Source organism: Lipotes vexillifer, unplaced genomic scaffold (genome assembly GCF_000442215.2).
Source record: "Lipotes vexillifer unplaced genomic scaffold, Lipotes_vexillifer_v1.1 scaffold1411, whole genome shotgun sequence".
In the NCBI taxonomy this organism is placed as follows: Eukaryota; Metazoa; Chordata; class Mammalia; order Artiodactyla; family Lipotidae; genus Lipotes; species Lipotes vexillifer.
The window spans coordinates 608,487-634,857 of NW_006798086.1; the positions used below are offsets into that span (position 1 = coordinate 608,487).

Here is a 26,371-nt window from a genome sequence, read left to right on the forward strand (position 1 = left end):
GGCCTCTCACTGTCGTGGCCTCTCCCGTTGCGGAGCACAGGCTCCTGACGCGCAGGCTCAGCGACCATGGCCCACGGGCCCAGCCGCTCCGCGGCATGTGGAATCCTCCCGGACCAGGGCACGAACCCGCGTCCCCTGCATCGGCAGGCGGACTCTCAACCACTGCGCCACCAGGGAAGCCCCCTTTAGCTTTTTATTCTGGTGCAACTTTAAGGACCTCAACCCTTCCCCTTTGCAATTGCTCTGGGGAAGGTGTTATAGGGACTTAAGTGCTGATGCTCGTTCCTTCTCACCCTCGACCCTGGCTGAGCTCTGACAGCCACAGGGCTTGGCTTGTGTGCTTGGAATATCTGCAAGGATGTCCTCTTCCAGGAGAAATAGCTTCCCTCTCCTCCCACAGGAAAGTGTGGCCTCCTAGAAATCTGAATCCAGTGCTCACATGCCTTTTGGACAAGGTGCCCGTTTCCCATGTCCCAGGGGGACAGTGATGAGATGAGATGAGTTCTTAAAGCTGGGGCCATGTATGCTGTGGAGAACAAAGTGCCTGCATGTGCTCAGAGCTGGGTCCTTAAGGGCCAGGTGACTGCTCACAAGACCTCAGCCTCATCATAGCTTGTCCCTCTATCAGGGAACACCAGGAGTGCAGCTGAGCTGTCTTCTTAGAGGCTGAGCTTCTCGGCCAAGAGCTCCCTGTGTCAGGGCCATCTGGGAAGGAAAGCTCGGTATCATCTCTCTCACTGAGGAAGGCCTTAAGTCTTCAGTTTTCATGGCTCTCAGACCTCCCTCTTTTTTTCTGAAGGGAGACAAATACAAAGGTCTTTGGAGTACAAGAAGCATGAACCCACATAGACTAACTTAAATGAAAAAGGGGGAAGTGGGGCAGAGTAGAGCATTCAAGGAACCCAAGGGCAAGAAAGAGAAAATTTACAGCTGGAGCTCATGAGATCCGTATCAGGAAAGCTGTCAGCAACAAGCCGGCGTCTCATCCTCCCTGGTCTCCATGGGGGCTGTGAGCTGCCTTCACCTGGCTTCCCAGGGAGCCTTCCTTCGCCTCCCTCTCTGCACACTGGCTTTCTCTGCTTTCACCAGCGTTGGCAAACGTGGCCTCCACAGACCTGGCCTTCCACCCCTGACCAATTCAAATACTCAGGAGAGACTGACTTGACTTTCGGAGGCCTAGGGCCAAATTCTTGGGGGAGTAAATTTGATTGGAACACACGTCCTACCTGTGACCATGGTTGGGGGATAGGAGGGAGGGTCACACTGTAAAAATATGACTGCTCTGGATTTGTTTGAAGAGATATTTGGATGGTCTACTTGGGGTGTAAGTGGAGCCATCAAGGGCTCCAAAAGGTGATCTTTAAGCTGCTATGCAAAAATCAGGGGGATGGGTTTGGCTTGCTCTGGAGCAGGGGCTTGGGATTGAGGCTACAGTTATCTAGATGGTGGGAAACCGGGCATTGCATGGCACCGATTTGTTCAGATGGCTAAAATCATAAGTGCTCGGGTGAACAAAATTATTCTGTGGGTGGAGACAGAGACTGTGTCCATTGGGGGTCAGAGGCGGCACATGGGATTCAAAAGCCAGCAGCAGAAATCGGAGTCTCACTGGAATTCACAGGAACACAGGAGGAAGGAAACCAGATTTTCATCCTCTGTGGAACTGGAAAGATTCAAACCAGGCCCCTCTAGATCTACAAAGGACAGAGAGGCCCCAGCTGGCATCTGGATAATATTACGATTGATCGTTATAAATCTCAAAAGTAAGTATCACTAGTATATTCAGGCAGTGGTTTCATTGAGTTAGGGTTTCGTAATAATGCAGCTCCAGCCCTCTTACACCGTGACTCAGAGGACAGCTAGCTTCTCCCCCGACCCTGAACAATTCTTCTAGAGCCATGGGTCAAAATTGGAATAGACTGGAAAATTGGGTGGACCTTGTACAAAGTCACCCCTACTATTGTAGAGATGCTTCAAAGCCAGTTCTGCTAACTTGACTCATGTAGGAAAGCACATTTTTAACGCCACTGTGCTGCTGCTGGACCATGATTTTCATACACTGGAGGGTACTTCCGGTGCCACTTTAGAACCCCATGAGGTCAATCAGGGTTTTTGTTAATGCCACATTAATGTGGTTTTCTGTGTCTGCTCTTAAAAGGGCCCTTTCTTGGGCTTCCCTGGTGGCGCAGTGGTTGAGAGTCCGCCTGCCGATGCAGGGGATGCGGGTTCGTGCCCCAGTCTGGGAGGATCCCACATGCCGTGGAGCGGCTGGGCCCGTGAGCCATGGCCGCTGGGCCTGCGCATCCGGAGCCTGTGCTCCGCAGTTCTCATAACCACCTAAAGGTAGGTTTCATTATCATCTTTTAATAAGGTAAGAAAAATGAGACACAGAAGGGTTGACATTTAAGGTCACAAAGCTAGTAAACAAGGGGTTAAGAAAAAAAAAAAAAAAAAAAAAAAAAAAGGGCCCTTTCTTGGCCTTTGCAATTAATTATTCAGGTTTTTCTTAAGGATAACGCAAGAAGCCATATAGCATTATAATTAAGTTTCAGGCTTGGGGTCAGACAGACTTGGGTGAAATAGCGTCTCTACCATTTATTTCTGTGTGTCCTTAGGCAAGGTCCATCATATCATCTTCATCATCATCCGCTTTTCACTAAGCATTAGCTAAGAGATTTACATATATTATCCCCTTGTTTTTCGTGGCTAACTGATGAGGTTGCTGTACTTAGCCCCACGTTACAGATGATGAAGCTAAGGTGAGGCTTAGGAAGGTTAAACATGTCACCTAAACAGTAATGATAATAAAATCAAACGGTAATAATAATTATTTTAACCATTTCTGAGGGCTGATCACATCCCATGCACTCATAAATATTTTACTCATAAGATCTGATTTAATTCTCACAACTGTGCACAAGCTCAACCAGTATATTCTTTAAAGCTCCAGTGTTTATAAGGAGGGTGGACTTGTAAGGCCCACCTGGGTATGACAGGGTTTGGCAATATTTAGGCCACTTTCCCATAACTGCCCTGGCACAGGACAGCCCAGCTGGCATTCCCAGGTTTCTTAGAGGTTGGTTATTAGCATTCCTAGCCACGCTGTACTAGGTTCTGTCCCCACCTCCACCCCGCAACTCCCCGCCCTGCTCCCCCTCAACACAAATACTGTTTGGATCTCCCACCACTGGTTTCACCTTGCAGTTCAGGGACTGTAAAAAGACTTCTTTAAGGTCCTGTACTAATGTACTCTATCTGTAACCCAGCAATTCTGTATCCTTCAACCTCAAGAAACATAAAACAAGTTCTGCAGGAGACCTGAGAGCCTTCCCACTAGGCTTGGGGCTAGAATGTAGTCCTCCTTTATCGGGCAGTAGTGCAGATTTATCCCACCGTAGGACTTACCTCAGAAAATATTCTTGGGCATCTTTCTTTCCAGTTTTGGACCCCTTTGATGATGATGATGTTCTTGATATAACTGAGGGTTTCAAGGACTGAGAACCAGTATTTTATCATCTCCTTTGTAAATTTTGCATCTCAGTATCTGCCTCAGACTCACATTATCATATATCTATTATGTTGGCACTTCAGTCAGAACCTCAATCTTGATGCTGTATTTTACAAGTGCGATCTCTTAATCTTTACAACAATTAGATGAGTGAGACATTAGTGCTTCCATATTACAGATGAGAAAATGGAGACTTAGACTAAGTGAATTGCCCAGAAATAGAATTTGAACCCAGGTCCATAGAAATATTTAAATACTACTATATATGTTTCCCAACGTATTAGAAGGGATTTCTTCTGGATATCTAGAGTGAAAGATAGTACTTATATTAATTTTAGGGAAAAATGTCATGTAATAAAAGGAATTATTTCCTCCTTTGTATAAAACATAGTTCTTCAAACTTCTACGTTACTACCTGTGTAATGCTGCAAATGTCACTTCTGGTAATTACAAAATAACTGGGTATTTCTCCTTTCACTTTCCACTTGCTCTTCCCATCCATATGCCTTGTATAGAACCTATATATTGGTTCTGTTTCCTTAGCCCCTAAAGTCTTCGTCAAACACAACAGCCAACAATTTTAATTGCTGTGTGTCCTTAATATGTATACTATAGAACATTTGCATTTATAGATGCTTAAAGCAGGCCCAGGCACATATAGTACTTGGTTGGATGATTGGAGATTGGCCTATCAATCCATCATCAGCTTGTTCCAGTAGGTTATTTGCTAGTCCGTTCAACTGTTAAAGCCCTCCATTTTCCTAGCCTTTAGGGAAAGTTCCCCACACCTCCTCGACCCACTTTTTGATTACTGCTGTTAACTATTTGCATTTCTCCTTAAGAATAATTTAAGTATTGGAAGAACGAAGTATTTGGAGACACGCCCTAGGGAATTTTATATACTATTCCAGTGGGATTTGATGACCTGATTGAGACTCTTCCATCCTTTAAGCACAGAAGCAATTTGTTCTTTGAAAAAAATACAGAAGAGTTCAGGTACTTAAGAAAAATGTGAGTTTTATTTGACTCTCTCGAGCTCATCATATTTTAAGAAGCTTTTTGGCAATGTCTGTAAAGGTTTTTTTGTGCGCTTTATATCACTTTGTCCTTTCAGGCTCTCCAGAAAACCCTGGTGGCTTTCCTCTCTTTTCTTCTGTATAGCTAAGTGGAGAGCAGGTGACATTTTTGACCTGCATTAAACAGGCCATTATGATGGAGAAGAGAAGAGCTGTTCTTTTATACTTGCTCTGTACACCACTAGATCTTCCCCACCCAAAATAAATGTACATTGATTTTGAAATAGGAAAAGAAAATTTCTTTGAAATAAGAAAAGTTATTTTGAAAAAGAAAGCCAAGTTGTTATACTGAGCTTCTCAAAATTTCAGGAAAGATAACAGGTTTGAATAGGTCCTCTTACAGGTCCCCTATTTATAAGTCTCTATTAATTTACAGAACAGTCATTTCTAAATGCCTCTACTCATTCTATTCCTGTCACTGAGAAGGTTTTTAGTAAAACTAGGAGGCAGTGTAGTACAGTGGGAAAAGAGGTCACCTGGAACTGGAGGCTGGGGGGGGGGGCCAGTGTTATTCTCCTGGGACTGGTTGCATTACCTTGGGCAGGTCACTTACCTTTCCAGAAGGGTAATTTGCTCACCTGTCAGGTAGGGATAATAACAACTTCCTGCCTATTGTGAAGAGTTGGTATGAGAATCAAATGGAACGAGAGATGGCAAAGCACTTTTCAAACTGAGGTGCTGTGCACGTGTCAGGTGGAACAGTATTTATGAGATAGGGAAGCTCTGCAGACCGTATGCAGTCCCAGAGAACAACACCCAGAGAGTGGAAAACCAAACATGAAATGGTGACAGGATGGATGCTGCTAAAGTATGTCTACAGTATCTAAACTGGCTGTCACTTGGGTGGGGAAAATGGAAAAGTAATGAAAATATTTGAACCCTGTTTTTACCAAAAGGTAAATTTACCAAGCATGAGGCAAAGTTAGCTTGCCATGAACTGATATGCCCAAACTCGCACCCCAACTGCCACAGTGTCACTGACCTAGCGTGGTTAAAAGAAGATGGATTACCACACGCCCCTCCATAGCAATTTCACTTTATCATTTCCCACCAGCTTTGCCTTACAGTCTGTTGGCCAAACACACAACATCTGTCTTCATGCTAAGTTTTACAATCATACTTTTCAAAAATTCTCCTTCTTTGGGCAATTTTATTTCAAAAATATCAGCTAGAAACAGAAATTTCAGAAGGTTGAAAGCATTTTCTGTCCTGTCCATAACTATAATGTCAATATTAACTCTTAAAGCCTTACTACAGGGAAACATTAAGGTCTGAACTCCAGTTTTCTTGGTGCCCGCCTACCTGTTCACACACAGATATTAGGCTGGGTTACAGATGAATGCAGGTGTCTTACTTATCTCTCTGTGGGAGGCAACTGAAAAGTGGCTTCCATATCTAACAATCAAATTTGGAAGTCATAAGAGTTCTACCCACTCATTGGAATTTAGATACCTAACGTTTATGACTATGGAAGCAAATTGGCTTTATTTTCATGAGATTGCTCAGTGAGTGTGCAGATACATCCTGCATCATCCTGGGAATCTGTGTTATTTGGCTTGGACTCTGTGAACATTTATTACCATTACTTTTCTCCGCTGGCCAAGTTACTCCAAAACATTCCTGTATTTTGTAGCAGTGGAGCTGTACAAATTGGCCACTCACCACCTGGATTATACAGTGTGTAAACTAGTGCAGATTAAGTGAAAATTATCATGGATTCAGAAGACCTGGTCTTGGAATCGGACCCTGCCATTTTTCTGGTGTTGTAGCACTGAACCATAGTGTCTTTGTCTGGGACACGTGTCCATGATAACCTTTGTTCTTTCTGTAGCTCATCGGGTGAAAACCAAATGACAACACCTATGTGCAAGTGCTCAGTAAAGTTTAGGGCACTACACCAATGTCAGTTATTGTTATAATGATAAAGTCAGAGCTGTCTTTTCTGGTTTTGACCATGGCAAAGCTTGCACTGATCATGAAGGACTCAAAGCAGTGATGAGGCTCTCTCTCACTCGGTCCGGGCTCTGTACATTTAAGTTCCGTTGTCTCAGTGATTTTTGTGAAATTCAATGCCTTTGTAGTGTAAACAATATACAAACTGTTGGATATGGGAGGCTGCTGTGGAATCAGGGATACCTGTGGCTGGCAAGGACCTGAGAGATAGAAGCAGGAGACCAGAGGGAATCTAATCCCAGGAATCCTGGAGTGGCAGTCCACAGGCTAGATGGAGAGAGACATCTGCAAACCCACAGGAAGTGCACATAGGGATTAACAGATGTACCAGGGCAAAGCATCAGGGGTCCACGCAGTCAGCTTGGCTCTGTTCTATGACCACAAACAATAAATCCCCACCTCTCTGTAATGATAACAGTGTAACAAAGTAGAAGCATCTGGAGAAATAGTGTAAAGTGTCCATAGTGGGGAGTGTGCCTAGGGAGGCCACATGAGTTAGGTCATATTTGTATGTGGGGCAACACAGAGAATGACAGAATGGCCAGAGATAGAAGGAGGTAGAGGTACAGGATAGGCTGAAATGTAATTTCCCACAAAGATTTTGGCATTTATTTTAACTGCTGAAGAGACTCATGAATAGGTTCTCATCACCACACATTGATACCCTAAACTATTTCTGTACCTCTATCTTTGTCTGCCTCTCTCTGCAAATGAATGCAACACATGTTGGTTAAAATTGTTCCTGAATTACACTGTCAGAATGGAAAAAAAATGTCCCTGCATTGAACCCTCTTAATGAGCTGGGTGGCTTCAAGAAAGCGGTCAGTAGAAGAAAAATTCCCCAAAATTAACTTCATTCATTATTTCTCTGGTGGAGGGAACCAGGGAACCTTCACTATGTCCTTATTGTTCAAATGATTATTGAATGAAAACTGCTAATTCATCCATTCATTCAATGAGTCAACAAATAATTAGTGAGTGCTAAGTAAAAATGAGACTAAAAAGGTGCTTCGCTTATGGTGCTTTCTTCAAGGAATTTATAAAATAATGGGAAGGCAAGATATCCACACAGAGAGCTGGGAAGGAAATGCTAATTGTCAGAAAAGAGGTTCAAAATATTACGGGGATTCAAAGATCATACTTGCGTATGACTGAGAAAACACATTAACAAGGTGGAATTTGAGTTGAGACCCTGAAATTGCATCAGGCTTTGAAATGGAACATTGGAAGGGGAAAGACACTCATGATGGAAGTAATGTACTGTGAAGAGTGATGGAACAGTAACAGTGCAGTATTGGAGAAATGGTGAAAAATACAGTTTGACTAAAGATTAAAATATAGGTAGAGGATTGATGTTAGCCTAATTCTCTCCCTGGCAAAAATTGTTGGGGAGACATTGTTCAAAGTTTAGAAGAAGTTACTGAGGGAGGATATCTCAAAATCTTGACCACCCTGAGCCTCACACTTCATTTAGAAACCAGCGGGATGTATTAAAGAAATCAGAACACAGTATGGGGACGATGGATATGGTATTAATGAGGAGGATGGATAGAGGCAGGGACACCAGGTAATGGGTTACTGCATAAAAGGTGTACGTGGGAAAAGGAAGGTAAGAACTGGAAAAGGAAAGGAAAATGGAGGCACAGATGTCAGAAGTATTGGCCAAGTTGAGTCATCCACATCAAAGTTCTCAGCAATAATTTGAATGTAAGGTATAAGAAATAGAACGGAGTTAAAAAATGATATTGAAATTAATTTCAGTTTGGGTACTAGGGAGACTAGAAATGTGATTGCTATAAAACAGGGAAGTCTAGAAGTAATATCCCAGTGTGGGGAGTGGGGGAAGATGATGGTTTGTTTTTAGGCTGAACTTAGAAAACCAGGATAGGACTAAAGATAAGGATGTGCAGGTATTTCCTAGAAGTAAAAACAGGTTATTCTAGGATTAAACCCTTTATGCACCAAGGAAGACTAAGGTGTAGAGAATTTAAACAATATCTAATAAATCAAACTGATGACCACTGAATTTCTAAAATTAACCCGATTTTTCATAGAGATCTATGAAGGGCACAGATCTAGTGTTTCAGAGCAAAACATCCACCTGAATTGCCAGCTTTGACTTCAATAATGACTACTTGCTGTGCCCTGAACTTAGATGTGGTTTCAGATAGTGTTTGTTGTTCAATCCAAACTGTTCATTGTTATGAAAGTATTCGTTTATCTACTCAGGTTCAAATGTGTAAGAGAAATATTAACGATTTCCCATGCTTTTGCTTCTAGAAATTTAACATCATTTATTTAAGCAATCACAGGTAATAGTAACGTTGGCTTTCTACCCAGAAAAAACATGAAGTAAATAAGTTTGTGCTTGTTCTCCAGGGACTAGAGATGATTTTTCTTCTATCTAACAGGGCACACCTGTTATAAAAAGAGGTTTACATTTAATTTGCCTCCCAAAGAAAGCCTGCATTAACTTATATGGTCAGGATCTAACCTGCCGATGTTCATTTGTGGATGTGTGACAAAAGATTAAAATTAAAGATAAAGATACAAATCGAGGCGGGGGCAGAGTTTGATTGTTCTCTGATGTAAGGAAGGGCATCTTTCCTGCAGAATAACTCTGAGAAACTAGCCCAGCCTGATTGTACTTTTTCTACTAGCCAGTCGCAACAAGAATTGAGAGGAAAGTTAGCGAAGTCTCACAATTTGCTGTCCACAGTCAAATCCTCTCAGCAAAGCCTCCAGAATTGTACTTTGTCCAGTCTGGCCAGTAGGAAAGCAAGACAGTATGTATTGCTCCAGCTTTTTTTTTTTTTTTTTTTTTTTTTCAAATGCCACTTATAAGAGATTGTGGGAGCCTCCTCAAGTTTCCCTAGAGTTTTAGCTATCCAAATCTACAAAGCAGTTGTCCTTTTTATGTATGCTCTTTTTAATGAAAATGAAACTGAGATGTTTAAGAGACACTAAAAAATACATATGAATAAACAGGAAAGCTGAGTCAAAGAACTAATTATACCTTGACGCTGGCATTCTGCTGCTGTAGAGCTCAGAGTCCTTGCTCTAACTGCCTCATGCTCCCTGTTTTAAGAGAAGAGAAAACCTCTTACACCACTTCATTTTTCTGCTTTTGGTTGATGGCTCCCAAGCCAGGCCTTCCAGCCCCAGCATCCCTAAGCCCCCAGTTCATATCATCCATGTAGGACACTCCTACTCAAATTACACATGTTTAATGTTAAATGCAGTTTCATCTCTTCTCTCCAAATTATTACTGTTTATTATTACTGTTAATTATTATTATTATTGTTATTACTGTTAATTATTACTGTTTCAAATTCCCTCATCTCCTAGCCTGCATGGCTTTTATTTTTGGACTTCTCGTTGCCTTAAAAAAAAACCCAAAAAACAGTAGTCACAAATTCTATCATGTTACTCAAGGCTTTCCTTTGACTTTTTTTATCCAACATCATTTACCATGGCCCCTTTGATAATTCTTCTTTTCCAGCCCATTCTGGCCTTTTGTGCTCTTTTTTGAATGCTGTATTAATTTTGTCTTCTTGGTACATTTGTGCTGTTCCCCATGTTTGGCACCTTCATTTATGTCATTACAAAGTAATGTGTCCTATACTCTCTTTTGGTCTAAACTCGTTCATGATACTTCAGCTTACAACTGATGTCCATAAAATCCTTTTATTTCTCTGATTTTATAAGGCGCATTTAGCCTGAACCTTACAACCTGTCCCTGGGGCTTCACAGAATTCTTGTGTCTCAGTCTGTTTATATCAAAATAGAAGATATTTATCAAGCGATTGTTCCATTTATGTTACCAGGTTCAATGCTGCTGGGATTCAAACCAAGTATGTCAAAGAAAGCTCTCGAGCTGCTTATTGTATAGTGCAGGGCACACTTCAAGTACACAAATGCGTCTAAACTAAGTCAAAGAAAATAAGACTTGTACGTTTGACATCTTGTCGCTCTAATTATACTAGAAACTTGGGGACAACCTGTACTTCTCATTCTTTTGTAGCCAGGTGTAACTAAGAAGCTTGTGCGCTATTCCCTACTCATTACTGCCCAACTACTGGGAATTGGATACTTGTGATATCATCTCAGATCATTCCACAGATGACATTCTTGAGAGGGGGGGCCGTTACACACACACACACACACACACACACACACACACACACACACACACACACCCCACACTAGTGACAGAGATAAGGGTTTCTTGATATTTTTTTGGCCGTTACAACACACACACACACACACACACACACACACACACAGACACACTCCACACTAGTGACAGAGATAAGGGTTTCTTGATATTTTTTTTTAAAAGCCCACTCCCCAAATGTTTGAGATTATCTGGCTCTGTACATGTTCTTTGCACCTTCTTCTGCCACAGCTCCATCATTTCCTTGTCAGTTGCATACATGGCCTACTTAAATAATATGAATAAAAATCAACCACTCATAGCTTGAAGGAAGGGTAACAGCATGGCTTCAAGTCCATAGGAAACTGACTCTTACTGGATGTCCATCCTGGCTCTCGTTCATACACTGGGTCATTCAAAAGCCTAGCTTCCTTGCCATGCACAGGATTTTTGCCTGCAAGATCCCATTAGTGCTAATGGGTCATTTTCCTTCCATCACCCCAAGGATGAAAAGGAGAAGGCGCATCTTTGATGAAGTGCTAATGTTACACAGGGCTCAGGCCACTTAAAGGTTTCCTTTGTTCTCTTCCTACGGCAATCCTGTGGGAGACTTAAGACCACTCTCTGCTATATGAAGAGTTTATAAAGACGGTATTAAGTTGTGGTGCTAAGTGCAGCTTCAGTAATGAAAATGAGAATGAGTCCCCTGCTTATAAAGCCAAACTCATCCACCTTGGTACGTCTGAGGCTTATATCCTGCATGGCTTGAATCAATATTTTCTGCTCTTTAACAACACAAGGGAAAGATTACTACTTTTCCTCAATAAGCTTTAAAAACTTATTTGGGCAAGTAAGTGTGCTGATAGGAAAAAAAGTAGGAGGTAGCAGGAAATGGGGAAAGGAAATAAGTGCATTTTAGGATTAGCTCTCTCCCTATGTGCTGCCTTACCATTCTTCTTTCTTTTCTGATTTCTTATCTACTGTGACTTCAATCCATCAGTTGACTGACAATATTTAGATTGCCCACTGTGCTTGTAGCCCAGTACTAGGCACTGTGGGAGAATCTAAGACAAAGACACAATCTGTATCCTCCAGGAGGTTACAATCAGAAAGAGGAAGATTGGTTGTCACATATCTAGCATCCCATACATAACTTTGAGTACTAAGTTCTACATCTCAAAAACCTGAAGCAGTGAGAAGAATTCTTAACTCAACTCCCACTGTTCTCTAGTACTACATTCATTAGGCCCAGAGGAAAGCTGAGATTTCCTAACAAATTTAGTTCAGCAAATGAATGCAGGGAGCACTTCCTTGCATTGATATTTGATATGTAATAGCATAAAGCTCAGCCCACAATCTCAGATGAACAAGAAAGGTCACTTTCTCTATTTTTCTATAACTCACCTTGGTTTCTGTTTTGAGCTCTGATTCTTTGAGTTAGTGAAACTGTAATCTCAGGCAATTTCAGTTCCCTTATTTCCTTGGGATTATGTCTAGATGATTTGGGGGTGGGGGGGCTTCCATTGTACCAGTATCTGGGGAGGTAGAGAGATTGCACAGGAGTTGGTCTCAAATATTCTATATTAATTGCTTAGGTGCCCACTGAATTGCTACCCAGCATCTTCTTTCTTGTGTGCACGACCTCCTCAGGCCAGCCTTTTTCTGCTTGCTCCTGTTCTGCTCTGGGAATTGTTCCGTTGCTGCCACACCACAAGGGGATATGAAAAGTTCTGTCAGGCTAAGAAAGCTCCCAGCATGTCTGAATCTACTATGCATCTGTTTCTTCTCAAGAATATCACTGCTGCCTCTGGGTTCTCTTGAGGAAATGCACACAGATCAGTATTACTTTCCTCAACCTACATGAGGTTTTGGCATCCACCAGGGCTCAGGCCTCAAGTCAGATCACTATGTCCTCTATTGGGCAACGACTATATTCAAGATTCTCCTCCAGCTTTCTCTCCTGCTTTGCCCACATGAGGGGCAGGAAAGCTTTACTCTTCTCATGTAATTGCCTGTATATTCTGTCTATTTTACTCCTCTAAGAGTCTTGAATTTTAAGGATCAAATACATAAAGATAACTTTATATCTTTGGTCTCTGAGGCAAATAAAACACAATCACTTGAAATTTAAGTGAGAGAAAAGACTAAGGAGAGAAAGGAAATATGGAAGGGAAAAATCAAACGTTTCAAAAATAGTATCCTATTTCAGATCAAAAACATGCTTTCCTTTAATATTAAGAGTGATGGTTAATAGTCAATAGATGTTTCCTTTTATTTAAGAGGTGAGGGAAGTAAGCATATCCAGTACCTTCAGTACAAATTATGCAGGATCAGTGGCATCCTAGTGTAATACTTAGAGCTTTAGTTAGTAGGTCAGGGACCTAAGTTCTCAGTTTTGTTTTGTTTTGTTTTGTTTCTTTTTTTTTGCGGTACACGGGCCTCTCACTGTTGTGGCCTCTCCCATTGTGGAGCAGAGGCTCCGGACGCGCAGGCTCAGCGGCCATGGCTCACGGGTCCAGCCGCTCCGTGGCATGTGGGATCCTCCCGGACCGGGGCACGAACCCGTGTCCCCTGCATTGGCAGGCAGACTCTCAACCACCAGGGAAGCCCAGTTCTCAGTTTTTATGGCTAAATGACTTTAAGCAAGCTCAGTTTTCTCATCAGTACAATCAGGAGTATTCTGTGTGTTGCTTGATTTTTACCCTACTTACCAGGTGAGCCTATTACTGTTTTATGCATGGCGGCAGAAGACACAAGCTTTCTGGGTCAGCCACCAAGCACTTTATTATTCATGACTTAACAAACAGTGTGAGCATCAGCATGTGTATCAGTTCTCCTTCCTCCCAAGTCCCATGAAAACAATACAAAGGGGCCCAGAGAACATTAGGAATATAGGAGTTTTGTGTTACAGTGGGAGAAGGTATCAGGTAACATGAAAGTTAAATAAAATGGTTAACGTGAGAGAGAAAATCCAAATGACAATGCAAAGTCAGAGAAGTAAGTAGCTCAATAGAATATGTTACCAGGACTTGTAAACAGGAGTAGTATATTATGGAAATTTGGGGTCACTCTCCTTATGTTCTGCATTGATTGTTTACTAGAGTCAGTTAATTACATCTACTCAGTGCTATACAGTATGAAGAATAATCTTCAATAGAAAAGAAACAATCAAACTTGGATTGCAGTCTCTTTTTTTAAGTAGTTGTCCATAAAGTTGGGAAATCTTAAACCTAGAGACATGAAGATGACAAGCAGAGCAAAGTGTCCCACGAGAAACTGTAATAAAATTGGGCAAAATTAATTGATAACCTGTCAGTAGATCACAGAACAGCATAAAGAATTCAAAGTGGTATGCCTTTACCTAAAAGATGAAATACTTGAAAAGGGATGGAATATTCAGGTATATATAGTCTACTATGGGAGTGAGTTAGTGAATAAGTTAGGTGCAAGCAAGGATAATAGGTTCAAGCATACTAGAAAAGGCAATTTTAGACATTAGACATTTAGAATTTATTAAGCTTCTAGTTAACAGAAAGACCTAGAACTCTCTAAGCAGAATGTAGATTTGATAATAATAACACCTGCTAACATCTACTACATATTTTCATTCTGATAGATTCTTTCCATTATTTTATCTCACTTAATCCTCACACAACCCTATGGAATAGGTTTTATTGCTCCCATTTTAGAAATGAGGTCACTAATGATCAGAGAAACTAAAAAAAAAAAAAAAAAAGCTCAAAGCCATAGAGTCGGTAAATAACTTGATTTGGATTTTATTGGGTTGGCCAAAAAATTCTTTGCGGTTCTTCCATAACATCGTGTGGAAGAACGTGAAGGAACTTTTTGGCCAGCCCAAATAATTCAGGGACCACTTCATGGTCCATGTTCCTTCCATTTGGCCACACTGTATCAAACTCACTTAAGTTCTCTGTGGAAATAGCTTATAGAAATTTCTTGTAGTACTGATGTATTATTCAAACACCTCTATTGTTTTCTACTTTTTTTTTTTCCGTCTTTATTGGAGTATAATTGCTTTACAATGGTGTGTTAGTTTCTGCTTTATAACAAAGTGAGTCAGTTATACATATACATATGTTCCCATATCTCTTCCCTCTTGCATCTCCCTCCCTCCCACCCTCCCTATCCCACCCCTCTAGGCGGTCACAAAGCACCAAGCTGATCTCCCTGTGCTATGCGGCTGCTTCCCACTAGCTATCTACCTTATGTTTGGTAGTGTATATATGTCCATGCCTCTCTCTCGCTTTGTCACAGCTTACCCTTCCCCCTCCCCATATACTCAAGTCCATTCTCTAATAGGTCTGTGTCTTTATTTCTGTCTTACCCCTTGGTTCTTCATGACATTTTTTTTTCTTAAATTCCATATATATGTGTTAGCATACAGTATTTGTCTTTCTCTTTCTGACTTACTTCACTCTGTATGACAGACTCTGGGTCTATCCACCTCATTACAAATAGCTCAATTTCATTTCTTTTTATGGCTGAGTAATCTTCCATTGTATATATGTGCCACATCTTCTTCATCCACTCATCCGATGATGGACACTTAGGTTGTTTCCATCTCTGGGCTATTGTAAATAGAGCTGCAAAGAACATTTTGGTACATGACTCTTTTTGAATTATGGTTTTCTCAGGGTATATGCCCAGTAGTGGGATTGCTGGGTCATATGGTAGTTCTATTTGTGGTTTTTTAAGGAACCTCCATACTGTTCTCCACAGTGGCTGTATCAATTTACATTCCCACCAGCAGTGCAAGAGGGTTCCCTTTTCTCCACACCCTCTCCAGCATTTATTGTTTCTAGACTTTTTGATGATGGCCATTCTGACTGGTGTGAGCTGATATCTTATTGTAGTTTTGATTTGCATTTCTCTAATGATTAATGATGTTGAGCATTCTTTCATGTCTTTGTTGGAAGTCTGTATATCTTCTTTGGAGAAATCTCTATTTAGGTCTTCGGCCCATTTTTGGATTGCGTTGTTTGGTTTTTTGTTATTGAGCTGCATGAGCTGCTTATAAATTTTGGAGATTAATCCTTTGTCAGTTGCTTCATTTGCAAATATTTTCTCCCATTCTGAGGGGTGTCTTTTGGTCTTGTGTATGGTTTCCTTTGCTGTGCAAAAGCTTTGCAGTTTCATCAGGTCCCATTTGTTTATTTTTGTTTTTATTTCCATTTCTCTAGGAGGTTGGTCAAAAAGGATCTTGGTGTGATTTATGTCATAGAGTGTTCTGCCTACGTTTTCCTCTAAGAGTTTGATAGTTTCTGGCCTTACATTTAGGTCTTTAATCCATTTTGAGCTTATTTTTGTGTATGGTGTTAGGGAGTGATCTAATCTCATACTTTTACATGTACCTGTCCAGTTTTCCCAGCACCACTTATTGAAGAGGCTGTCCTTTCTCCACTGTACATTCCTGCCTCCTTTATCAAAGATAAGGTGACCATATGTGCGTGGGTTTATCTCTGGGCTTTCTATCCTATTCCATTGATCTATCTTTCTGTTTTTGTGCCAGTACCATACTGTCTTGATTACTGTAGCTTTGTAGTATAGTCTGAAGTCAGGCAGCCTGATTCCTCCAGCTCCATTTTTTGTTCTCAAGATTGCTTTGGCTATTCGGGGTCTTTTGTGTTTCCATACAAATTGTGAAATTTTTTGTTCTAGTTCTGTGAAAAATGCCAGTGGTAGTTTGATAGGGATTGCATTGAATCTATAGATTGCTTTGGGGAGTAGAGTCATTTTCACAATGTTGATTCTTCCAATCCAAGAACATGGTATATCTCTCCATCTGTTTGTATCATCTTTAATTTCTTTCATCAGTGTCTTATAATTTTCTGCATACAGGTCTTTTGTCTCCTTAGGTAGGTTTATTCCTAGATATTTTATTCTTTTTGTTGCAATGGTAAATGGGAGTGTTTTCTTGATTTCACTTTCAGATTTTTCATCGTTAGTATATAGGAATGCCAGAGATTTCTGTGCATTAATTTTGTATCCTGCTACTTTACCAAATTCATTGATTAGCTCTAGTAGTTTTCTGGTAGCATCTTTAGGATTCTCTATGTATAGTATCATGTCATCTGCAAACAGTGACAGCTTTACTTCTTCTTTTCCGATTTGGATTCCTTTTATTTCCTTTTCTTCTCTGATTGCTGTGGCTAAAACTTCCAAAACTATGTTGAATAAGAGTGGTGAGAGTGGGCAACCTTGTCTTGTTCCTGACCTTAGTGGAAATGCTTTCAGTTTTTCGCCATTGAGGATGATGTTGGCTGTGGGCTTGTCATATACGGCCTTTATTATATTGAGGAAAGTTCCCTCTACACCTACTTTCTGCAGGGTTTTTATCATAAATGGGTGTTGAATTTTGTCAAAAGCTTTCTCTGCATCTATTGAGATGATCATATGGTTTTTCTCCTTCAATTTGTTAATATGGTTAATCACATTGATAGATTTGCGTATATTGAAGAATCCTTGCATTCCTGGAATAAACCCCACTTGATCATGGTGTATGATCCTTTTAATGTGCTGTTGGATTCTGTTTGCTAGTATTTTGTTGAGGATTTTTGCATCTATGTTCATCAGTGATATTGGCCTGTAGTTTTCTTTCTTTGTGACATCCTTGTCTGGTTTTGGTATCAAGGTGATGGTGGCCTCGTAGAATGAGTTTGGGAGTGTTCCTCCCTCTGCTATATTTTGGAAGAGTTTGAGAAGGATAGGTGTTAGCTCTTCTCTAAATGTTTGATAGAATTCGCCTGTGAAGCCATCTGGTCCTGGGCTTTTGTTTGTTGGAAGATTTTTAATCACAGTTTCAATTTCAGTGTTTGTGATTGGTCTGTTCATATTTTCTATTTCTTCCTGATTCAGTCTTGGCAGTTTGTGCATTTCTAAGAATTTGTCCATTTCTTCCAGATTGTCCATTTTATTGGCATAGAGTTGCTTGTAGTAATCCCTCATGATTTTTTGTATTTCTGCAGTGTCAGTTGTTACTTCTCCTTTTTCATTTCTGATTCTATTGATTTGAGTCTTCTCCCTTTTTTTCTTGATGAGTCTGGCTAATGGTTTATCTATTTTGTTTATCTTCTCAAAGAACCAGCTTTTAGTTTTATTGATCTTTGCTATTGTTTCCTTCATTTCTTTTTCATGCATTTATTTCTGATCTGATTTTTATGAGTTCTTTCCTTCTGCTAACATTGGGGTTTTTTGTTCTTTCTCTAATTGCTTTAGGTGCAAGGTTAGGTTGTTTATTCGAGATGTTTCCTGTTTCTTAAGGTAGGATTTTATTGCTATAAACTTCCCTCTTAGAACTGCTTTAGCTGCATCCCATAGATTTTGGGTCATCGTGTCTCCATTGTTATTTGTTTCTAGGCATTTTTTGATGGCCTCTTTGATTTCTTCAGTGATCACTTCGTTTTTAAGTAGTGTATTGTTTAGCCTCCATGTGTTTGTATTTTTTACAGATCTTTTCCTGTAATTGATATCTAGTCTCATGGCGTTGTGGTCGGAAAAGATACTTGATACAATTTCAATTTTCTTAAATTTACCAAGGCTTGATTTGTGACCCAAGATATGATCTATCCTGGAGAATGTTCCATGAGCACTTGAGAAAAATGTGTATTCTGTTGTTTTTGGATGGAGTGTCCTATAAATATCAATTAAGTCCATCTTGTTTAATGTATCATTTAAAGCTTGTGTTTCCTTATTTATTTTCATTTTGGATGATCTGTCCATTGGTGAAAGTGGGGTGTTAAAGTCCCCTACTATGAATGTGTTACTGTCGATTTCCCCTTTTATGGCTGTTAGTATTTGCCTTATGTATTGAGGTGCTCCTATGTTGGGTGCATAAATATTTACAATTGTTATATCTTCTTCTTGGATCGATCCCTTGATCATTATGTAGTGTCCTTCTTTGTCTCTTCTAATAGTCTTTATTTTAAAGTCTATTTTGTCTGATATGAGAATTGATACGCCAGCTTTCTTCTGGTTTCCATTTGCATGAAATAACTTTTTCCATCCCCTCACTTTCAGTCTGTATGTGTCTCTAGGTCTGAAGTGGGTCTCTTGTAGACAGCAAATATATGGGTCTTGTTTTTGTATCCATTCAGCCAATCTGTGTCTTTTGGTGGGAGCATTTAGTCCATTTACATTTAAGGTAATTATTGATATGTATGTTCCTCTTCCCATTTTCTTAATTGTTTTGGGTTCATTATTGTAGGTCTTTTCCTTCTCTTGTGTTTCTTGCCTAGAGAAGTTCCTTTAGCAGTTGTTGTAAAGTTGGTTTGATGGTGCTAAACTCTCTCAGCTTTTGCTTGTCTGTAATGTTTTAATTTCTCCATCAAATCTGAGAGAGATCCTTGTTGGGTAGAGTAATCTTGGTTGCAGGTTTTTCTCCTTCATCACTTTCAGTATGTCCTGCCACTCCCTTCTGTGTTGCAGAGTTTCTGCTGAGAGATCAGCTGTTAACCTTAAGGGGATTCCCTTGTGTGTTATTTGTTGTTTTCCCCTTGCTGCTTTTAATGTTTTCTTTGTATTTAATTTTTGACAGTTTGATTAATAAGTGTCTTGGCGTATTTCTCCTTGGGTTTACCCTGTATGGGACTCTCTGTGCTTCCTGGACTTGATTACCTATTTCCTTTCCCATATTAGGGAAGTTTTCAACTATAATCTCTTCAAATATTTTCTCAGTTCCTTTCTTTTTCTCTTCGTCTTCTGGAACCCCTATAATTCGAATGTTGGTGCATTTGATGTTGTCCCAGAGGTCTCTGGGACTGCCCTCAGTTCTTTTCATTCTTTTTTCTTTATTCTTCCCTGCAGTAGTTATTTCCACTATTTTATCTTCCAGGTCACTTATCCGTTCTTCTGCCTCAGTTATTCTGCTATTGATCCCATCTAGAGTATTTTTAATTTCATTTATTGTTTTGTTCGTCGTTGTTTGTGTCATCTTTTGTTCTTCTACGTTCTTGTTAAATGTTTCTTGCATTTTGTCTGTTCTGTTTCCAAGATTTTGGATCATCTTTACTACCAGTACTCTGAATTCTTTTTCAGGTAGACTGCCTATTTCCTCTCCATTTGTTAGGTCTGGTGGGTTTTTACCTTGCTCCTTCATCTGCTGTGTGTTTCTCTGTCTTCTCATTTTGCTTAATTAACCGTGTTTGGGGTCTCCTTCTCACAGGTTGCAGGTTCGTAGTTCCCATTGTTTTTGGTGTCTGTCCCCAGTGGCTAAGGTTGGTTCAGTGGGTTGTGTAGGCTTCCTGGTGGAGGGGACTAGTGCCTGTGTTCTGCTGGATGAGGCTGGATCTTGTCTTTCTGGTGGGCAGGTCCACGTCTGGTGGTGTGTTTTGGGGTGTCTGTGAACTTATTATGATTTTGGGTAGCCTCTCTGCTAATGGGTGGGGTTGTGTTCCTGTCTTGCTAGTTGTTTGGCATAGGATGTCCAGCACTGTAGATTGCTGTAGATTGCTGTAGATTGTTGAGTGAAGCTGGGTGCTGGTGTTGAGATGGAGACCTCTGGGAGACTTTCGCCGTTTGATATTATGTGGAGCTGGGAGGTCTCTTGTGGACCAGTGTCCTGAAGTTGGCTCTCCCTCCTCAGAGGTACAGCACTGACTCCTGGCTGCAGCACCAAGAGCCTTTCATCCACACGGCTCAGAATAAAAGGGAGAAAAAGTAGAAAGAAAGAATTAGTAGAAGTAGAAAGAAAGAAAGAAGGGAGGGAGGGAGGGAGGGAGGAAGGAAGGAAGGAAGGAGGGAAGGAAGGAAAAAAAATGAAAGGAGATAAAGTAAAATATAATATAATAAAGTTATTAAAATAAAAAAATTATTAAGAGAAAAAAAAGAAAAATTTAAAAAAACAAAACAAAAAAAATGGACGGGTAGAACCCTAGGACAAATGGTGGAAGCAAAGCTGTACAGACAAAATCTCACACAGAAGCATACACATACACTCTCACAAAAAGAGGAAAAGGGGAAAAAATCATAAATCTTGCTCTCAAATTCCACCTCCTCAATTTGGGATGACTCGTCTCTTCAAGTATTCCAGAGATGCAGAGTACATCAAGTTGATTGTGGAGCCTTAATCCGCCGCTTCTGAGGCTGCTGGGAAAGATTTCCCTTTCTCTTCTTTGTTCTCACAGCTCCTAGGGTCTCTGCTTTGGATTTGGCCCCGCCTCTGTGTAGGTTGCCGGAGGGCGTCTGTTCTTCACTCAGACAGGATGGGGTTAAAGGAGCCGCTCATTCGGAGGCTCTGGCTCACTCAGGCTAGGGGGAGGGAGGGGCACGGAGTGCAGGGCGAGCCTGTGGCGGCAGAGGCCGGAGTGACGTTGCACCAGCCTGAGGCGCGTCGTGCGTTCTCCCGGGGGAGTGGTCCTTGGATCCTGGGACCCTGGCAGTGCCAAGCTGCACATGTTCCCCGGAAGGGGGGTGTTGATAGTGACCTGTGCTCGCACACAGGCCGCTTCGTGGCGGCGGCGGCAGCAGCAGCCTTAGCGTCTCACGCCCGTCTCTGGGGTCCACGCTTTCAGCCGTGGCTCGCGCCCGTCTCTGGAGCTCCTTTAAGCAGCGCTCTTAATCCCCTCTCCTCGCGCACCAGGAAACAAAGAGGGAAGAAAAAGTCTCTTGCCTCTTTGGCAGGTCTAGACTTTTTGCCGGACTCCCTCCCGGCTAGCCGTGGCGCACTGACCCCCTGCAGGCTGTGTTCACGCTGCCAACCCCAGTCAGCTCGCAGCCCCGCCCACCCCGGCGAGGGAGCAGACAAGCCTCTCAGGCTGGTGAGTGCCGGTCGGCCCTGATCCTCTGTGCGGGAATCTCTCCTCTTTGGCCTGCGCACCCCTGTGGCTGTGCTCTCCTGCGCGGCTCCGAAGCTTTCTCCCTCCGCCACCCGCAGTCTCCGCCCGCAAAGGGGCCTCCTAGAGTGTGGAAACTTTTCCTCCTTCACAGCTCCCTCCCACTGGTGCCGGTTCCGTCCCTATCCTTTTGTCTCTGTTTATTCTTTTTTTCTTTTGCCCTACCCAGGTACGTGGGGGGTTTCTTGCCTTTTGGGAGGTCTGAGGTCTTCTGCCAGCGTTCAGTAGGTGTTCCGTAGGAGTTGTTCCACGTGTAGATGTATTTTTGGTGTATCTGTGGGGAGGAAGGTGATCTCTGCGTCTTAGTCTTCCGCCGTCTTCCCCTGTTTTGTACTTTTAAGAAAATATCTAGTCATAAATTTACTTTTTAAAATTAATTTAATGAAAAACCTATTTTTTTGTGTGTTCTACTGTTGTTTAAAGTCAATGTTAAGTTACTTTTGTGACCAAAATTTTTGTCTTCCCACAGGTGACTTGTATATAGGAGGAGTGGCCAAGGAAACATATAAATCCTTGCCGAAACTCGTCCATGCCAAGGAGGGCTTTCAAGGCTGCCTGGCATCAGTTGATCTAAATGGACGGCTTCCAGACCTCATCTCAGATGCTCTTTTCTGCAATGGACAGATTGAGAGAGGCTGTGAAGGTACTAGATCTTTGTTATCACACTCAAAATAATTCTAATTCCACCTATAAATGAGAACAGCAAAATTCTCTGGCAGGCAAAATTTTCATTCACAATTGACCAAACCCCCAGTTACGGCTTAAAAGTCCTTATTCGTGTTTTAAACTTTTCATCCCATAAATCTTAAATTTTATGGACTGTTTGCAAACCTAGACTAATGCCTGATATAAAATGGGAGCTATGGATCTTGTTATTTTCTGCTTCTATGCATTCTTTAGTTCACCTAATTAGTGTGCTAATCACTTCTGCAGTGCTTTCGTTATAGCATTAAATAGATACTCCACTTGGACTAGATAAACATATTTACTCCAGCAAATGTTAATCAATTTGAGCCTGCTTTTTGAAATCTACATTCAATAGGATACAACAAGAGAATAACATTCAGATACCCATTCTCAAATCACGGTTTGGTTTGTTTCTACCTGGCAGCAAGAGTGTCTCCCATATATTATCAGTTTGTTTTAGCAAAAATTGGATTCTTCTATTACCCAAAGCTAATATTCCATACTTCAGAAATGTGCTCAAGTATCTTTCTGTACTTTTGTGTTCTCTATCAGACTAAGATCTGTAGGAGTACTTTTTGATTGCTACTTTCATTTTAGATAATTTTCACTTCAACACCTCAGGTTATTTGAGCCAATTCTCCCTCCATAAATGCAATTTAATCACATTATCCTGAATTTTGTAGCTGTGAATGTGTTGCTGCTTCTCTTTTAATGTTGAATACAGTTTGAGCCATTTTGAAAATTTTAGATTCATAAGGAAATTTCATATGGGGGAAGCGAAGAAAGATGTGAATTCCTGTCTCCCAGGAGATTATGAATCATGTCTTCTCAGCCAAAATAATGCTATTAGAATTAGCAGTTACCTAAGTACATAAAAAATTTTTATTTGGAAATACATTTTTTTCTCTGTAACATAAGTTTCCCTGAAAAGTCAGGTAAAATTCAAATTGTGTTTTAATCACGCCAGAGGATAAGATTATTTAATGGAAATCTTTATTGAGTTCATTTTTAATGTTTTGCTGTATTTATTTACTTTGTTTCAAATTTTGGTATAAATGCCCTTTTGTGAAACAAAGGGAAACTATGTGTTTTCTCCTTTTACCAATTTAGCAAAGGAAACAAAATTGTTAAGTGAATAAATTCTCTCTAGTGGATGGAGACAAAAATGTGGGACATAACTTTGATTCTTGGAGGTGATCTAATAAGTGAGAATATATGGGGTGTTTTTTTGTTTTTTTTAAAGGTACTACAAAATCTTCTGAAAACATTTTTCAAACAGGCCTTTCGGGCTTCCCTGGTGGTGCAGTGGTTGAGAGTCCGCCTGCCAATGCAGGGGACACGGGTTCGTGCCCCGGTCCAGGAGGATCCCACATGCCGCGGAGCTGCTGGGCCCGTGAGCCATGGCCGCTGAGCCTGCGCGTCCGGAGGCTGTGCTCCGCAACGGGAGAGGCCACAACAGTGAGAGGCCCGCGTATCACAAAAAAAAAAAAAAAAAAGAATAGGCCTTTCTACAAGTTGCTCGGTAAATTCTCACCTACAAGAAATGGTGGGAGAAGACAGACACATTCACAGCTAAACACTCACAAGATAGAAAACCAAACCCACACACATTACCTCCCACCACTGGCACATAATGTGAGTGGGTGAGTGGAAGGGAAAACTAATAAGAAATGTACTGAGAAAGTGTATTTACAGAAATAAAATTTGGTGTTATTTTCCATCATAACCTAATGAGCAGTTTGGTTGAGGTGATTGTACATCTTCTTGGGTAATTTTAAACTATGGTTTGAGCATCTGAAATCATTCAGTAGATTATGACATTGACTCCTTCCTTACCTTATCTAGTTTGCTTTAATATCTGAGCTTTAATAATTCTCACCCTCTTTTACTCCCTTTTCCTTTATTTTTAGAATGTTGCCATGCCCCTGCCTTTCTGCCTTGACACTTCCCTGATTTTTTTCATTCCAGCGTCAAGGTTAACAGTTTTTAATGTATGATTATTTCTGTCCTCTGTGGTTCCTAGGAATAATCTCAGATGTACCTGTCAGAGGTGTAATTGATGAGATACATGTACTTTTAGGATTGGTGGTAAACTTCTAGATACTCAATACATTATTTCTCTAAAGATTGTTCTCATGGGATTTTGAGCTCAAACCACATTGGAATCACTTAACTTCCATATTAATAGAAATAGTTTAAATTTGACATCACTAAATGATATCTTGTCAAGATTTTCCACCAATTCTACCCAAGACCCACAAATCTCTAAAGTTCTTTCATGTAAAAAGTCATTGGCCTTCTCTCAATAATCACTTGCTGCCTTTCATTTCTAACTTATTTCAGTGAGTAATAGCTGATTTTATTTACACAACACGTTAGCTAGCAGAGGGAACTTACCTTGTCCTTTTCTCTTTACATTATTGCTTCTCAACTTGAGCAAGTATTGGAATCACCTGGAGAATTGTTACAACCCGTGTTACTTGACACCAGCCCAAGGTTTCTGATTCAGTAGGTCTAGGATGGGGCTCTAGAATTTACATTTCTAGCAAGTTCCTAAATGATGCTGATGCTTTTGGTCTGACACGAGACTTTGAAAATTACTTCCTGGAAAGGCATTGACCTGCTTACTTAAGAGAAAATAGAGACTGGCAATCCAATAATCAGGCTCAGTTAAGCTCAATACTGAGTCAAGATAACTTCCATACATGAAATCAGTGAAACAGTTTTTAATTTAGGCACTTGCATAGACTCATAACATTCAACACTGGAATTGCATTATAAGCTACAGAAATACTTTACTATTAAAGCTACCATCGATTAAGCACTGGTAGCAGTAAGTTTACATATGCCATTTCATTTCCCAAAATTCTATCAATTAGGTATTACTGTTTTTTGGTTTTTTTTCTAAGAAGAGTAAATTGAGCCTTAGAGATGTAAGGTGACCTTCCTAAGGTCACACAGCACGTAAGTGGATGATGGAAGCTTTGAACCCAATTTTGCCTTACTTGAAATCCCAGGCATCTAAGCACTTTCCTCTCTTGTTTCTTTGGTTTCCAGACATTGTAGTTTTACCTTCACTTTCCCTTCCTTTTCAAACATCCTTATTATTATTTTTTTATTATTATTATTATTTTTTGCGGTACGCAGGCCTCTCACTGTTGTGGCCTTTCCCATTGCGGAGCACAGGCTCCAGACGTGCAGGCTCAGCGGCCGTGGCTCACGGGCCCAGCCACTCCGCGGCATGTGGGATCCTCCCGGACCGGGGCACGAACCCGTGTCCCCTGCATTGGCAGGCGGACTCTCAACCACTGCGCCACCAGGGAAGCCCCCATATCCTTATTTTTAACCACTTAATACAAATATCCTTGTGGCTTGCTCCCAATTTTATTCAGTGATAAAATAAAAAGGACATTATATAACTAAAAAGGAAAAATAAATTCGGGGTTTTGTCTTGTGCAAATGACTGTCAATGTTTAAATATTTTTCAAGAAGGTGAGTACTTTAAAAAATGTGACTTGTTAGGCATAGGCATGCATTCACTTGTAATACCTGAATATATAAAGACTGTTGTGATAATGGAAAACATAATAAAGCATGTCTTTATGTTCACATAAAGGCTTGGCAGCCACTCTGAGTGGCTACTCTACAATATGGGCAGGCAGGTTATTTTTTAGAATTGCAATTTTACCATTTTTAGAGTTAAGCATTATTTTGCAATTGTATTTCTGATAATTTTTGCAAAAAGAAAAACGAAAACATGGCTCTTCATCAGTTCTTGCTCCTGCTCTTTCCTTCTGCTGCGCAAGTCAGGGGAATAGTATCCTTCGATAACACAGCCCCTGACCCAGGCTGGGCTTGTACCAGAGGAAGGACTGTGCTAAGGAATCTTGCTTTGAGTGTTTTTTTTTTAAACAAATATTAATTATTTTGAGTCTTTAATGCCATGGAATAAAGATCATTGGACCACTTACCTCTCACAGATTGGAAGAAAAACAAAAACTGAGCAATTTAGTGTCTCTTAGTTCTTTGATGCAATAGGTGAGAAAAACTATTACATCCATTCAGGTCTCCCAGGCCTGGGAGATTTTTATTATTATTAAAAACGACTATTATTTTTGTTAGTATTACTACACTGATTATT

The 26,371-nt window shown here is 40.8% G+C and overlaps 1 protein-coding gene across 1 annotated transcript in view; it reads left to right on the top strand.

Moving 5' to 3' along the window:
* Positions 1-26,371, top strand: part of NRXN1 (neurexin 1) — a 1,152,893-nt gene that overhangs the window by 576,237 nt on the left and 550,285 nt on the right. The window contains exon 16 of the mRNA XM_007470152.1: positions 22,013-22,186. Within this exon, the coding sequence (XP_007470214.1) occupies positions 22,013-22,186 (174 nt within the window). The remainder of the gene's footprint in view (positions 1-22,012; positions 22,187-26,371) is intronic.